Raw genomic sequence first — 17,510 nt, forward strand, 5'->3', positions numbered from 1 at the left:
TCACCTTTGAATGTGGACGACACTGTTTGTGAGTGACAAAAGTTTAGACTGACCTAGCTGTCCATAGGTAAATCTATTCAAAAGTGTGACAGATGGTCCAGTATCAAGTTGCATACAAACATCCTGCTTGGAAATGTTCAGTGATATAAACAGCGTACTCATCTATCTTTGAATAGGATATGAGTTCTGGGAATTTGACACTGAGTTCGGTTTTGATATAACACTGTTTGTCTTGTTAGCCAGTTTTTACATGATTGCATTAATACTCATGACATGATTTTTAGAGGAACGAACTCAGTGACACTGCATAACATTTTATCACTACAGAACTTCCCACACTTATACCTGATTTTAGACTGTGTAATCAGACCTCTTAAGTCTGCTACGTATCCCCTGTTTGTTTGATAGTCTCAGCTTCTTGCAAGTGATCGAGTTGGCAAAATTTTCCCAGTACTTATTGGGTTTTATTCTGTCAAAGTATTTGGATATTAACAGTATGCTTTAAAACAAAACAAGTGTTTATAATTTGACCCTTTGCACTTCTTATGCCCATGTTTGTGTAAATGTGAACTCAGTTCTCTAAATGATCACTGAGAGAGAGAGAGAGAGAGAGAGAGAGAGAGAGAGAGAGAGAGAGAGAAAGAGAGAGGAGAGAGAGAGAGTGAGAGACTGACTGACTGACTGACTGACTTCACTCACCTGTAAACTTTCGTTTGTGATGCAGGTGCTGTGCCTTGAGGATCAACAACATTTCACAGAAACTGGTGCGCATGGAAATATCACAGATGCTGGAGGTCCTATAGGAAACATTGTAGATAGAGTGGAAAGTCAAGAGAAGCGCACCCGTTTCTCCTTGCTACATGATGAAGGCTCAATTGGTGAGAACTTACATAGCTACTGTTGTACACATCCATAACATAGCCATGTGCCATGTAAGTGCAGTCCATAACAGTTCTCATTTAGAATGAGTCTGTCTGTAACCCATGAATTGAGTTATGGAAGCTCCTCATAATACAGGTGACCACAGTATATACATTAGGTGATCAAAAGTATCTGGACACCTGGCGGAAAATGACTTAAAAGTTCATGACACCCTCCATCGATAATGCTGGAATTCATTATGGTGTTGGTGCACCCTTATCCTTGATGACAGCTTCCCATCTTGCTAGCATGCATTCAGTCAGGTGCTGGAAGGTTTCTTGGGGAGTGGCAGCCCATTCTTCACGGAATGCAGCAGTGAGGAGAACTATCAATGTCGCTCGGTGAGGAATGGCATGAAGTCAGCATTCCAAAACATCCCAAAGGTGTTCTATAGGATTCAGATCAGGACTCTGTGCAGGCTAGTTCATTACAGGGATGGTATTGTCGTGTAACCACTCCACCACTGGCGGTGCGTTATGAACAGGTGCTCGATCATGTTGAAAGATGCAATCACCATCCCCGAATTGCTCTTCAACAGTGGGAAGCGAGAAGGTGCTTAAAAAATCAATGTAGGCCTGCGCTGTGATAGTGCCATGCAAAACAACAATACAACAATACAACCACACCATAACACCACCACCTCTGAAGTTTACTATTGGAACTATACATACTGGCAGATGACATTCACCATACCCACTCCCTGCCATTGGATCGCCACATTGTGTACCGTGATTCATCACCTCACACAATGTTTCTCCGTTGTTCAGTCGTCCAATGTTTACACTCCTTACACCAAGCAAAGCGTCGTTTGGCATTTGCCGGCGTGATGTGTGACTTATGAGCAGCCGCTTGACCATGAAATCCAAGTTTCCTCTCCTCCCGCCTAACTGTCATAGTATTTGCAGTGGATCCTGATGCAGTTTAGAATTCCTGTGTGATGGTCTGGATAGATGTGTGCCTATTACACATTACAACCCACTTCAACTGTTGGCACACTCTATCAGCCAACAGACAAGGTCAGCCTGTAAGCTTTTGTGCTGTACGTGTCTCTTCATGTTTCCACTTCACTATCACATCAGAAACAGTGGACCTAGGGATGTTTAGGAGTGTGGAAATCTCGCGTACAGACATATGACACAAATGACACCCAATCACCTGACCACGTTCGAAGTCCATGAGTTCCACGGAGCGCCCCATTCTGCTCTCTCACGATGTCTAATAACTACTGAGGTTGCTCGTATGGAGTACCTGGCCACAGGTGACAGCACAACGCACCTAATATGAAAAACGTATGTTTTTGGGGGTGTCTGTATACTTCTGATCACATAGTGTACATGAAGGGTTGAGTTGGGTATCAGTTGTGAAGCCATAGTATAACAGTATCACAGTGCCATTACAGAGATTATGACACAGCAGTTACACAAATTTGTGATTTATTCAATTTGAAAAACACAACATGTTTCTGGAAGACAAGATTCCATTGTCAAGTTTTGTAATTGCAGAGAGATATCCAATATATGTACGTTAGCACATGAAAAATGTATCATGCTTACCTTGTTCATAGAACTTGATATTGGGAACTTGTATTTCTGAAACTTTATTTTTCCAAATTAAATAAGCCTTTGGACAATTGGTGCATCATAACCTCTGTACTGCAAGTTAAAAAGAATTATTCCTGAACTTATAAGTTATCATACTTAGGAATGAAATGTTTAGTTCATAATACTTTGCAGTGGAACTTCAAGTGGTGTAAATGATGATGCTCTCCTTAAAAAAAGGTAAGTCTGTACCAGCTGACTGTTACATTTAATTAAACAAAATACAGGGTTGGAGCTTTAATAGTGGCAACTATTTATTTACAGCTTGTACAAAATAGATTAAGTGTTTCAAAGTTTTACTGACCTTCAAAGTAGTCACCAGCATTGTGTATAACCTGTTGCCAGTGATGTGGAAGTCATAGGATACTTAAGCAGTGCCAGTTGTGTGGACAGCTCGAGTGGCGCAGTCTATAGCCCGACGAATTTATAGCCTTTCTGAAACGAATGCCATGAAGTGTTTCCTTCAGTTCAGAAATCAAGTTGAAGTCACTAGGTTGGTTGGTTGATTTTTTTGGGCAGGGGGGACCAAACAACGAGGTCATTGGTCCCGAAGTCACGAGGGCCTAAGTCAGGGGAGTGCAGTAGGTGGTATAGCACTTAACAGCCCCAATAGTCAAACAAATCAGTAACAGCTTGCACTGTATGTGCTTGAACATTGCCCTGCAAAATGATGGTCAGGTCCTGCAGAAAGTGTCATCACTTCCTTCTCTAAGCTGGTCGTAGGTTATGTTCGAAAAATGAACAGCATAGAAACAGAAGTGATGACACTTTCTGCAGGACCTGACCATCATTTTGCAGGACAATGCTCAAGCACCTACAGTGCAAGCTGTTACTGATTTGTTTGATTGATGGGGCTGCTAAGTGCCATACCACCTACTGCACTCCCCTGACTTAAGCCCTCGTGAGTTCAACTTGATTTCTAAACCAAAGGAAACACTTCACGGCATTCATTTCAGAACTGCTACAAATTCATCGGGCAATAGACCGCGCCGCTTGAACTGTCCATACAACTGGCACTGCTAAGAGTATCCTACGGCTTCCACATCACTGACAACGGGTTATGCACAATGCTGGTAACTACTCTGAAGGTCAGTAAAACTTTGAAACACACATCTATTTTGTACGACCTGTAAATAAATAGTTTCCATTATTAAAGTTCCAAACATTGTATATTCTCAGTTGTGAATACGGACAACCATCGGCTGTGTAATGAGATAACAACAATGAGAATTTGTGCTGGACCGGGACTTGAACCCGGATTTCCTGCTTTACGCAAGCAGTCACCTTAACATCTTTGGCTATCCATGCATGATTCATGGTCAGACCCAAACTTCCGCATGTTGCCGTTCGTGCCAAACCTGCACTCATACACATAACATAGTTCTGATAGGGGGGGGGGAGGGACATTTTAATTGAGTCACTGCCTGGTATCGGTGGTTAAAGTGCCTGTATTGTTAAGAAGTACAATTCTACCTTCCGTCAGACATGCAGGCACATTTCTGGAATAGATGATCTCACTATCAAGTTCTATAGTTATACACAGATATCCAATATATGTATGTTAGTATGTGAAATAATGCATTAGGCCCTCCTTGTTCATAGAACTTGATATATATTTGTAAGGAATTTCACATTTTTCCCAGACACAATCACACATCTCAAAATTTCCATGAGCTCATAACGCCAAAAACAAATTATAGTCCTAAATAACAAGCAATAATAGGCCTAAAATTTAATAAATTTTTATCAAAAGTACATACTGCCCCCTTTGGTTTTTGAAACCACTAGTAAAAGCAGTAGTACAAACTCAAATTTATGTTCCAATAACTTTAGATTACTTTTATTGTCAGTGATCTCCTCAATATGATCATTATAAGACAGACCACCTGTCACAATCTCCTACAGTCACACAGCACAATCTTCTCACTGACTGTTGCTTTGAATGATGTAAGTGACTGCTGCAATGCACTTAATTTGTAGAACTGCCTCAGTGTACCACTAGATGTGTATGTCTTCCAACAGCATTGGGAGTTTCATGAGAAAGGCACTGGTACTTACAAGAAGTGGTTTCTGGAAGAAATCGCTGCCACTCAAATGGTTAATTCGATACGTCATTTTCACTTTCAAGTGAAGATTTGTAGGAGTAAACACTGTATGATCTTCTTCAGGGAAACAATTTTTAAAAAGGAATTTAGTATTTCAGCCTTCCATCTGTTATCCTCTGTTTCAATGCCATTACAGTTAGTGAGCATCTGAGCAGATGGCTGTGATCCATTTACATGATTTAACACAAGTGATCATCTAAAAGGTTACCTCACCAGTTGATTCTGTGAATTTAGAATAATATTGTGTGATTCCATGTGTCTACCACTTGCCACAAACATTTGAGTCTCCCAGTCTATAGTTGGTAAGTTGAGTTCTCCTTTCTAATTTTGCAGCATGACCAGGAAATTTATGCACACCCTTCTCCAGGTTTTCGTAGAAATGTTTTGCGGGTGCTGTTCTTGATGCAAGGGGTCTATAAAAGCATCAGACTACCAAAGTTAATCTGCCTATAACACTTATCTTCTTCACCCAAATTATTTTGTGTTTGGATTGTGTATTAATCTCACTAGATGTTATTGTAGAATTTGGCGAAGAGTGGGTCAAAAGCCTCAATGAAATTTTCGTGTGAAGTCATACCGCTTTAGGCTATTAAAATATTATTTATTGTGATGGTAATTTTAAGACATGATTATTGTCAAGCATTGTGGGATGTTGTGACCAATGCAACAAAATAATGTTCCCAGCTGTGTCAAAACAAATACATGTGGTGGTATAAATCTACTTGCTGTTCCATACACCATGTATGCACTCATTAGAAAGCTGACGAAATAACGGTGAACAGCAGACATGTTTCTTGTTATTTCATCAACTTTGTAACATATGTGTGCATGATGAATGGCACAGCGGATAGATTTATACCAGCAGATATATTTGCTGGGGACTATGTTCCAGCATGTCACAACTTCCTGCAATGCAGGCAATGACCATGTGTAGAAACTGTGATCAGAGTAAATAATATTATAACAGCTAAAAGTGGAGTGACTTCATTTAAAAGATATTATCGTATTACTAATGATTATTAACACTCCACCACACCCAGCATATCTTTGCAATATACATTCCAGTTGCAATTTAGAATTTCAGTGCTGTTAACATCTGGTTTCAGGCAACTTTCTATTCCTAATAATATGTGGGCATTATTATTATTTACTGTTCAAAGAAAATTAATGGTTGCAGTCAGTCTCATGTTCTTTGAACTGGGCACCTGCCTGTCATCCTCAGCCATCGACAGTTGATGGCTCACCTGAGGATGAATGGCAGATGCACAGTTGAAATATCATGGAGTTTAGTTCACAATGACTGACTGCAAGCTCGAAACTTCTTCAAACACATAGTTTGCTGGGAAAGTTTTAAAATGCAGATTATTATTAATGTCTGTCAGTGAGCGACTAGTTTCATGATCTTTCCATGGGCATTGCTGCAGTTAACTTACTCTATATTAAAATTTATTCTTTGTCATCTGCCATGACAAATGATGGTCTGTGTAATTAATAGGGCTGATATTTTTCCCCCTCTGAAACTGAAACATAATTTGTTGGAAATGGAGCCACTGTGGTGTAGAAGTGGTGGAATGGCAGATTCTGGTGGTGGTGGTGGTGGTGGTGGTGGTGGGTGGTGGTGGTGGTGGTGGTGGTGGTGGTGCTGGCCAGAGGTGGCTGCAAAAACTCTGCTGCAAGATGCAACTTATTTCATTTCATCTTGAGTTATATGTGGCCCTGAGCCAGCAGTGCCAGCAACTCGTAGATCCACAGAATTCTTATTGGCATCCACTGTTACTGGGTCCGCTATGAAAGGACAGGGGCAGTACCACCCTGGCTGCGAACTGCTGCCCTCTAAAGCAGAAGTTCTCTACAGCCTGGGGGGTCAGTTCATCCTTTGTGTCAGTCTAAGTCTTCAGCTGCTGTCTTAGAATTGTGACTGGGTATGGTGGAACTGGCTGCCCAGACTGTCGTCATGTGCTGGCTGGCCCATAGTTCTGTGGAGGCTTTGCGTGGATCCAATGTTGCGCAGGGTGCTGCCAGACACTGCGTAACTGTGCTAGAGTCAGAGGGTATTTATAGTGGTTAATGGAACACTTGTCATGCTGATATAGTGCTTTCAAGCGTGTTCAAATCAATACGCATGTGCCTCTGTGGTGTGGAAATATTCCACAGGCCAGCAATGCCTGTGTGCCTGCCTCTGTTCTGTGCACACAGCTGCAGTGGAGCTGCTTTTAATTCAATAACGCCTAAAATTTAGTGGCGGCGTTACAAAACTCCCCTCCTTGGGAAGACCCAAACCCTGGATCCGAACCCATGACCTGTCTGCAACAGAGGACTTCACATACGAATTTACAAGAAAGATTATTTACAATTTTCCTCTTATATTAAGCAACAAAGCTCAGAAGATGGGGCCCATTCTCTCTACGATACTCATCCCACTAGCTTGTCCATCCATCCTCATGTAACAAAAACCTCTATTCTTGTTAGAGTACCTCTTAAACATTAACCCCTCCAAAACATTAAACCTCGATTTTTATGAATATTCCTTCATCTGTCCCATATGGCAGCTCATGTTGTAAGCAATAAGGCTTGTTTCAACACCACTCAAGGTTCCTTGCCTTTCAAATGATAATCAGTTATGTACTGCAATACAACTCTCGTACTACTATATCTATATTCTTGTACCTCTCGTAATTTCTCACTAAAATACTTAGCTTACTTGTAAGTGAACATAAAGTATAACACTACATATAACATGAGCTGAACTCCTTCCTTCTGTCCTCATCCTCAATTGATATACTAATACTTACACTTCTAAATAACATGCACGTTCTAACACAAACATAAACTACTCTGTCCTACTTCCTTGGTCTTAATCCATATGGAATCTCCTGTACATGTTGTGCAAGGTTTCTGCATTTCCTCTTCTTCCTATTACCCACAGCTTGATCCCCAATGTTGACAACACTTCCGTCAGTGAGTCTGGAGCACCTCGAAACAAGTTTGTAACTGAAGCTTGACATTTATCGATGATGTTGTTTCCACTTCCTGATGTGGCCCCTGATAACAAGTTACAAATTTCTTGGGCTTACATTGGGGAACATATAGATTCAATTATGTTTCCCAAATTTATTCTGTGGCAATGTGACCACACAATTTTCCAGTCACTCACCATATTTCACAGCTGTGATGTTTGCTCCATAGACACACTGCCAAATTTCCCTCACTGTTTTAGCAAAATCCTTGAAGAACTCCTCATCCTTGCAATCTCTCGGCCTTATTTTGTCAATCACGATGGCGTGCTCCATCCGTGAAGTACCTCATATGGTAATAGTCTTGTAGCAGAATGGGCTTTTGAATTGCATCCACTTGCAGTGAAGGGTAAACACGCTTCCCAATCATTATGGTGTGTATTCACATAAAGACTCAACATCCTTCCAATTGTGTAATGTATTCTCTCTGTCCTGCCATTACTCTGAGGGTGCAGTGGATTGTCCTAAACTTTCTAACCTTTAGCAAATTGCAGTTTTAACAAATCTGATGTAAATTTTGTATCCTAATCAGTGATAATAGTTTCTGACATTCTAAATTTGAGAACCCAGCTTTTGACCAAGGTTTGTGCTACCATTGGGCCTGTAAGGTGGGTATTGCATCATTTCCATATATATAGAAAATGATCAATAATAGTACAAATCGATTCCCAGCTGGAGTCCTGTTGAATTGCCCGAGGATGCACACAAGCTCTTGCATATCGATCCACATCTTCTTTCCAATATTTCCACCATTAGAGTTCCACTGCATGCCTATTCATTGTTCTACAACACCCACATCGTAACAATGTGAGGTCATGTGCTTCTTCCAACACTTCCTGTTTCAGCTTCACTGGCGCTATTACCCATCCATACTGATTACATTCTGCATCAGTCCAGTGCGTTGCTTGCCATTGTGCAAGGTCATGACTCATTGTCTGTATCACCAGGCTTGTTTATGACTAGCCTCAATGCCCATCCAGTCAGCGTACTAGTAAAGTCCCTAACCTCCCCCCCCCCTTTTTTCCCCTCTCTACTCTTTTCAGTTGCCAGAGGCATATGCTACCAGAAGCTCCTCTTTGTTTACCGATTGACCGAGAACACACCCTGTATCTTGATTAGTGTTGACTGACGTAAACCTTTTCTCACAGCCCAGAAAAATTAAAGCTGGGCTTGATGTCAATACTTTCTCTAACTCTTCAAATATGCTTTGGCATTCTTTTGTCCATTCCAACTTTGCCCCCCCTTTTATTAACAGTTAAGTGTTTCCATTGTATCTGCAAATCCTTGTATGAATTTTCTATAATAAATCCCTAACCTCAAAAAATTTAACTTTTTGGTATTATGAGAAATTGAAAATTGTCATACTACTTGTATCAACGTTGGATTTGTCTTGACTTCTTCAGTGCTAATATAAATGCCCTAAATACATAACTTCTTCCAGTGCAAAATGGCATTTGCTGCTTTTAATCTTCTAAAAACTCTTTGCAAATGTTGCTTATGTGCTGCCATATCATTCACAAAAACAGTTATATCATCTAAGTAAACCATGCCCCTACAAGGTTTCAGTCCCCTCAGTACTCCATGCAGCAAATGTTGAAATGTTGCTAGAGCCTTTTTTAACCCAATGCCATCGACCAAAAATGCTGTTTTTGGACAGTCCTTGGGTATACTTCTATCTAATGAAGCCTCCTTAGATGTAAGGTTAAGAAGAATTTACGGTGCCCCAAACTGTCAATAGTTTCAGTGATGTTCAAGACTGGATATGCATCAGTTATGGCTTTGCTGTTAAGATGTCTATAGTCACAACAGAATCTATATATTTGGCCCCACAGCCGCACTCCATGTACTAGAGTTTCCCTCTGTTACCCCACCCACTAGCTGTTGATCAATAAATTCTTCTAATATTGATTGCAAACTGTGTGGTACACAGGAAGGTCTAAAATATATTGGCAACCCTAGTCCTGTAGGGATATGATGCTGTGTTACAGGCGTTGCTAGTAAAGGCTCTTAAGGAAAAAAATCCTCAAATTCAAACAATAATTTCTCCATTTCTAATCTGACCGTACCTCTAATATGTTCCAGCTCCCTATGCAATACAGTTTTATTGGCAGTTTGCACACTACCCTGATGAACACTGAGTCCCTACTCACATCATCTGGCTAACAACATTCCTTTGGTGAGCTGTACTCCCATCAGCACCAAAATTATGTAAATTCACAGGCACTACTTTCCCATCCATTTCCTCCTGTACGTGTGCTGTGCTTCTCCTTACAAAACAATATGATGTGTCTAATACATCATTTCCTGCCAGTGGTTCTACCAAGCACATTGCATTAACAGGCCATTCCGGTCCCATATTTACACAGACCAACTTCCCAGTACCTTGTGGCACAATAACATGCAAAATATCCTAATTGTTGTTGACTGCAGTTAAAGTCGTTTGTCCCTTGAAACTGATGCACCTTGCATCTGTAATTCACTGGTGACTGTCTCATGTAGCTGGAATGTTATCCCATGTGTAAGTTCAACTATATGTCGCCTAAGGTCAGTTGTGGCATGCTGCATTATCAGAAAGTCTAGTCCTATGATCATGCAATAACTATCACTTTCCCATTTCACCACTTCTACACATTGCTTAAAACACTGCATCTCCCATGAAAATCTACCATTGCTAAAGCCAAAGATTCCACTGTACTATCTCTAACTCCATGAGGGTTTAATCACCTCTGATCCATGAGGTCCATACTTGTCACTGACACATACACCACTGAGTCTGATAAAAATATGTGCTTTTTACCCTTCACTATTCCCACTATACTACATTCCTCCTCTGCATTCATATTAGGTGCATTGAAATTTCCGGAATGTACAAATTTCCTGGCCAGTAAGGCAAAGCTTACATAGGTCGGACAATATGTGGAGTACATAAAAGATGCGTTGAACATGAGCACCACACCTGCCTTTCTCGTCCAGTGAGTCGGCCTTAGCTGAGCGTTGTTTTACCACATGACACTCTATGGATTATTCTGCCACAAAAGTCTTGGCCCCACCTAAATACTTTTGGGATTCAGTAATTAAAGAATCTGTGGAAATATGTCTAGCACAAAATCTTATTAATTGGGATGGTGGCATTCAGCTGGACAATGCTTGGGACCTGGTGATCTCTTTAATATCTTGTAAGAGAAAACATTTTATTCATAATGACACATCTGACGTTTGTTTTTAGCGGTATGAGCACACATTTGTCAGAGGATGAACATATAGTTTCACCTTTACGCAGGTGCCTACGCACCACTGGTGGAACAGTATATGCAGAGGCCACAGATTTAGATAGAGGATGCTCCTGTGACAGTCACCAATGCGCATGCATTTCCGCGCAAAGTTTTGCTATAAAGCCGACACTGTTAACTAGCAGTCTCCAGTGGTGGACACTCACCTGAAGACGGCCAGACAGTTGCCAGCCAAAATATTGTGGCAAGGAGTCAACATGGTCCTGCTGCAGTCTTGAAACCTCATACAGTATTCAGTACACCGGGAAAACTTCAAGAATCTCAATACTCCTTAGTATTGCCATGGAATTGCAAAATATCAGCCGGTTCCCCTGTCTGTACAAACATAAGCCTCAAATCCATATGCATCAGTTGCTTAAACTCCGTACTCTCTACACATAAAATGGAAAAAAATCATTCACCCCACTGTTTGATGAAACTGCAGGTTGTGATTGTGAAGCAGTGCTGTGTGGAGGTCGATTGTGCTGGCAGTAGTCATCAGACAAGGTCCACAAGTAGTTCTGACACAATTCTGTGACAACATTGGGTGAATGGGGTTGCCACTATGGTGTGGAGATGATGGAGTGGCAGATTGTGGAAATTGTGGTGCTGGCCAGGGGTGGCTGGGAAAACTCTACTGCAAGATACTACATATTTTATTTCATCTTGAGTTAAAATGTCAAAGTGCTACAATGCCCCTTGATATGCCCTCTGCAGGTGCGTGGTCAAGCATTGGTACTGATGCCGTCGGAAGGTCATGGTGGCAAGCTGGCCTTTTGACATCCACATCCAGTTTTGCTCACAGTGTTTACCCCACTCAGAAGCATATACCTGAGTTAGTATTGTGTATCCCTGAGGCGCGGGTCTCCCGCGCCGCTCCCCTACGCTCTGTAAAGGAGTATGGGACTCATCATCATCAACATCATCATCATCATCATCATCCCTGAGTGAGCAGTCCGCATGACATGTACATCTGCTTAATTCTTAAAAGCGCGTGCTGCTGCTGGGCTAGAAGATTGCCCTGGTACTGATGGTGGCAGTACCGCTCTGGCTGCAAACTGCTGCCCTCCAAGACAGAAGTTTGGTGCTGCTGTGGAGCCTGGGGCTCATCTTTTGTATGACCACAAGTGCAGACTTAGAATCATGAGCTGGTCTGGTGGATCGGGCTGTTAAGACCAGCATCAGCTGCCAGCTGGCCCATAACATGATGTCGACTTGCGTCGACCATATGTCATGGAGGTTGCTGCCATACTGAGCATAAATGTACTAGAATCAGAACAAATTTGTAGAGGTTAATAGCATACTTGTTGTACCGGTACGTTACTTCCAACCATGTTCAAATCAACGCCCCTGTCTCTCCATGTTGTAGAAATATTGCCTAACCACCTTGCAGTGTACAAACAGCCTAGCTTGTGATCTTACATATCAGCACTGTGCCTGCCTGCCTCCTTACCTCACACACAGCAGCATTGGAGCTGCTTTTAATTCAGTACTGCCCAAAATATAGTGATGGCAGTACAAAACCCACATTTGCATCATATACTTTAGTAAATTAGTAGCTCTTTCCTATATGTAATGCACTCCTGACGTGCTAAGAAGGGTCCTACAATTCTCAATCTGGTTTAGGCCTTCCACTTGGTTCCAAATCACAGATCCGTGATAGCAACCTGTAGGGATTGATGACAGCCTGAGAACCCAAGCAGTAGGCATAATTGGTGCCAGTGGGCATTGCAGTTTTCAGCTGGATGTACTCAGTGCATCCAATGGCAACAGGCAAAGTTTCCTCAACATATTGAACAAGATCACCTGTTCAGAATATAGAGCAGACACTGTCCTTCCTTCTCAATACTTGGGGGAACACCAAGGGGCTGCAGCTACCTAATGCTGGAGCTCCTAATGAACTGTAAATCCACCTTTTGAACTTGTTTGGACCTATCAGGATGATCAGTTCCAGTCCTAACAAGACGAGGCACCCCGTGCTGGCTTAGGTGTACATTCAGCATTGGACAAAACTTTGATCCCATTTGTTATGAATAAGGGGGCAGCGTTTTAGTCATTTATCAATTTTTGCTTTCCATTAAGAGATTTGTGACCCTGCCACTGTTAGCCATTCATACTCAGGTAGGCTGACCACATTGAGTTTATGGGAAGGTGCTGTGATATCAGAGATCCAAGGTGTCACTATAGGCACCAGAGATTCCTTAGCTTTTATCTCAGGTGCCTCTCAATGCCACTGCAGTTCAGGACAGCAGCCTGGAGCCTATAGACCATCACCGATGCAACTGCAACTATCTGCAACTATTTCCCTTGCACCCACACTCAACAGGTGCTGCCTGTATGCATATTTGACTTATTTACATCTATACAAAAAGGAATATAGCACTGCCCAAGCAGTTGCTAGATGCAGTGTTACTACCTTTCTTCCATTTTCTGTGAGCTAGGAACTAAGGAAAAGAGAGAGAATTAACACTATTAAAATTTATTATAACGGTTTTAGTTCACCATTTGTTATCATCAATAAAAAGTCCTTTGTCCTTTAAAAGACAGGCTTTATACCATGATTATTAATAGCTCACTGTCTAGTCTTGGATGAGTGCTGTAAGATGACATCCTTGTACAAAATGTGACATTAGATGCAGAAGTGGTATCAAAGAGTGAAAGGTCATCTGTCCTCATTGACAGAAAAGAATACACTGAATTCCAAACTAATGGGTTTACATTCATGAACAGATATGGAAAGCATGGATGTCCTCTGAAATCAAGAATGGAACAATGATTGAGGAAGTGTTCACTTGAATTACTGACACAATCCGTTCATTTGCAGAGAAGTCGAATTTTCATTTGTGGAAAGAGCAGTGTTGATGTTGTGGTCTTCAGTCTGAAGACTGGTCTAATGCAGGTCTCTACACTATTCTGCCCTTTGCAAGCTTCATCATTTCTGCGCAACTGCTGCAACTTACATCCATTTTTAACCTCCTTACTATAATCAAACGTTGGTCTCCCCCCCCCCCCCCCCCCCACACACACACTTCCCTTCATTATCAAACTGATGATTCCTTGATGCTTGAGGATGTGTCTTATCAATGGATCTCTTCTGTTGATCCAGTTGTGTTTGTTTTCTCCACAGTTCAATTCAGTACCTCTCATTGGTTTCCATTTTACCTATCTCATCTCCAGCATTCTTTGGTTGCATAATATTTCAGAAACTTCTGTTCTAGGCTGAAATGTTTATCATCCATGATTCGCTTCTATACAAGGCTACACTCTATACAAATGCTCTCAGAAAACACTCCCTAATACTTAATTTATATTTATTAAAATATTTCTTTGTTCAGAAATGATTTTCTTGCTATTGTCAGTCATAAAATGTAGACTTTGGCCATCGTTCGTTATTGCACTACCCAAATAGCAAAACTTATCTACTAATTTTAATGTCTCATTTCCTATCTATTTACCTCTGCATTGCCTGATTTAATTTGACTGCACTCTATTGCCCTTGTTTCACTACTGCTTGCTCAATGTACCGATTGAGTAACATAGGGGATAGGCTCGCTTCTCAACTAATGTTTTCCTTTCATCTCCTTTCACTCTTACAACCCTAGTCTGGCCCCTGTATAACTTGAGGATAATCTTTTGCAAGCTCTTTTTTATACCTGCTATCTTCAGAATTTTGGAGAGTATTTTCCAGTCAATACTGTTAAAAGCTTTCTTAAATCTACAAAAGCTGTAATTGTAGCTTTTTTTGTGTCTTTTAAGGTAAGTCATAGGGTCAGTATTGCCTCAAATGTTTATTCATTTTTTCCAGAATCCAAACAGACCTTCCTACAGACAGAGTCTACCAGTACTTCCATTTATTCTGCAAATTATTTGAGTTAGCTTATGGTTCAGTAACATTCAGTTGTCAGCTTCTGGTTTCTTTGGAACTGGCATTGTTACATTCTTCTTGTAGTAAGACAGTATTTCACCTGTCTTATATACCTTCCATATCAGATGAAATAGTTCCTCATGGTGGTTCTCTTAAGGATTTCAATAATTCTAAGGGAATGTCTGCTGAGTATGCCTTTCTTTCAACTTAGGTCTTTTAGCGCTCTGTCAAATATGTCTCACAGTATCAAATCCCTCATTTTATCTTCTTCCATTCCCACACCATTTTCTTCAAGATTCTTTCCTTATTATAGCCTTTCTGTATATTCCTACACTTTCCACTCCCACTTCTTTTCTTGGTACTGGTGTACCATTGTACCATATCAGCTCTTGGTACTTATACAGGTACTTCTCGTATCTTCCAAAGTTTCTTTAATTTTCCAATATGAAGCTTCTCTCATTCCCTTAGACATGCATGCTTCCACAACTTTGAATTTCTCATATAACTACTCTCATTTTGCACTGCCTGTGACTCTTATTTTTTAGTCATCTTTATTCCCCATTTCATGCCTTGTTTGTTAAAATTTTATATTTTCTCTTTCCATGAATTAAATTAAATAACTCCTGTAGTATTTAAATTCTCAACTTCACCATTTCTCATATACAGCTTGCTCAGTCAGTACACCTTTTCAACATCATCAATCAATCATCATCATCATCATCACCATAAAGAGAAGACAAAACTATACTTCACATCTGGCTATTTGTTAACTGGGTCATTCCACGTCAGTTCAACCAGGGGCTCCAGCTCGTAGTCTCAGATTTGACTGAAATTCAGTACACTAATTCTACCATGTGTGGAACATTCGTGTACAAAATATTAGTTTCCCCTGCCAGTTAGTTCCAGAATTATGACTTGTGAAAGAAGGTGGCGTGACCCGGAAATTGCAACCCGCATCTGGCAATCTATCTTCAGACCCAACTTCAGGTCTTAATAACTTTGGAACTATTCCACACAGTCCAGTGAAATTTTTACAACCCAGTAACATCCACTTAGAGAACACACACTATGAATCAAAACACCAACAACATATTTCTGAGGGAAAATAAAAAATTCCAAAATGTGATTTAAAAAATTTAATACGTTAAAAGGTACATATTGTAGGTGCCCTCTATGCCAAATATAATTCACTCAGAAAGGGTATAAATGTTTTTGTGGTAAGCTTAATGTGGCCTAAACACACACAGAACTCATCATGCCCATATCAGTCACAAAAACTGAGTTACATGCACACGAAAATACAAAAATTTGAAAAATTACCTGAAAAACATGGATTTTCGAAGTGTGGTAGCACAAAAGGGACAAGTGGTATCCAAGCCAAATGTCACACACTGCATAAGTAGACCATAATGATATATATCTCAAAATTTCAGTATGTTATTGCAAGACATTTGTGTACAGTGGATGTTGACAGATGTATTTGGTGATGTGGCCATTGTTCCACAACACAATTTTGTAAAAACGTATCGTAAACTGTTCTGCCTCTTCTTATCCTCTCTCACAACTGTTTAATCACTAAGCAACAACATATAGACAGATTAACACAACCTATCATTAATGTTTACTGCACCTTAACTGCTAAAAACCAGTAGATTGTGCTTCGAACAGAAGTTCTCCCACACTTTGGCTACTGTACTCTGTACATTGAGAGGCAAATTGTACTGTCTTCCTGACACTGTGGTAGGAACTGGAACTGTCATAAGAATATGTTCAAAAGGAATCCAACACCTGTCTGCCAAACGTGGCCAATGAAATGATCTTGCTGGTCCTGCTGGTGCCATGAAGTTCACAAATACATCACCTTCTGCTTCACAGCACTCTGCAACACATCCTAAGTACCATTTGTCATCATAAACAGCAGTAACATAGCACCCTGGTTGTATGTTGCTGCTTTTGCTTCTGAATCCTGAGTCAGACACACTGTGAAGACACATGTTGTGCATGAACCTATAGTTATAACAGGACAGTCTGCTCATCTGCACATTGTCAGAGTCCGCTGGAGAGAAGTGATGATGGCTCCTTGTGCCTGCAACAGTTTTAACATGTTCTAGTCTGCTTTTTAGCAACTCTTCGACTGATTTCACCTCATCCTTCGGAACATGTATGCCAGAGATATTTTTCTGTACCCGGGTAAATAGTTGAAGAGCTGTCAGAATGTGACCTTCTGTAGGGTGCTGCAGACTAGCTCGTGATGCCATGTGCTTAATGGTAGCACCAATACCATCACATACATTTTTAACATGACTTGTTGCAAAAAAATTCCATTCTGCGTGAATCTGAGAATCCTGGTAACACATGCATAAATTTTCGAGATTTTTTACACTTTTTGTATTGACTAGCTGCCCCATCACTGAAGTATTTTGCAAAATGTATGTGAGGCAGCTTGTTTTTCACATATGCCATGACAGTGCGAATGTGGGCATGAACTGCAATGGCATCATGAATTAAACAGTCACTAAAAACGCACAGGTTCATTGACAGACACATCACCTGATTCACCTCTATAGTAAATCGCAAATGGCTGGAGAATTGCTTGACTGTTGTCCCAATGATATCGTTGGATGGCATCTTGAACTATAAATGCATAATTTTCGGGAAAGTCTAGTATTACTATAATTTCATCTTGTTTGTGGAAGCACTCCTTGGGTTTGCTTTTATTTTTCTAGCTTGCTTTACCA

At 40.7% G+C, this 17,510-nt stretch overlaps 1 protein-coding gene across 2 annotated transcripts in view; it reads left to right on the plus strand.

The window, feature by feature from the left end:
• The window catches only part of LOC126248294 (GTPase-activating protein and VPS9 domain-containing protein 1), a 369,886-nt gene that overhangs the window by 140,884 nt on the left and 211,492 nt on the right, over window positions 1-17,510 (plus strand). For both annotated transcript variants that reach the window (XM_049949157.1, XM_049949158.1), the window contains exon 11: window positions 725-878. In XM_049949157.1, coding sequence (XP_049805114.1) covers window positions 725-878 — 154 coding nt within the window. The remainder of the gene's footprint in view (window positions 1-724; window positions 879-17,510) is intronic.

Source organism: Schistocerca nitens, chromosome 3 (genome assembly GCF_023898315.1).
Source record: "Schistocerca nitens isolate TAMUIC-IGC-003100 chromosome 3, iqSchNite1.1, whole genome shotgun sequence".
In the NCBI taxonomy this organism is placed as follows: Eukaryota; Metazoa; Arthropoda; class Insecta; order Orthoptera; family Acrididae; genus Schistocerca; species Schistocerca nitens.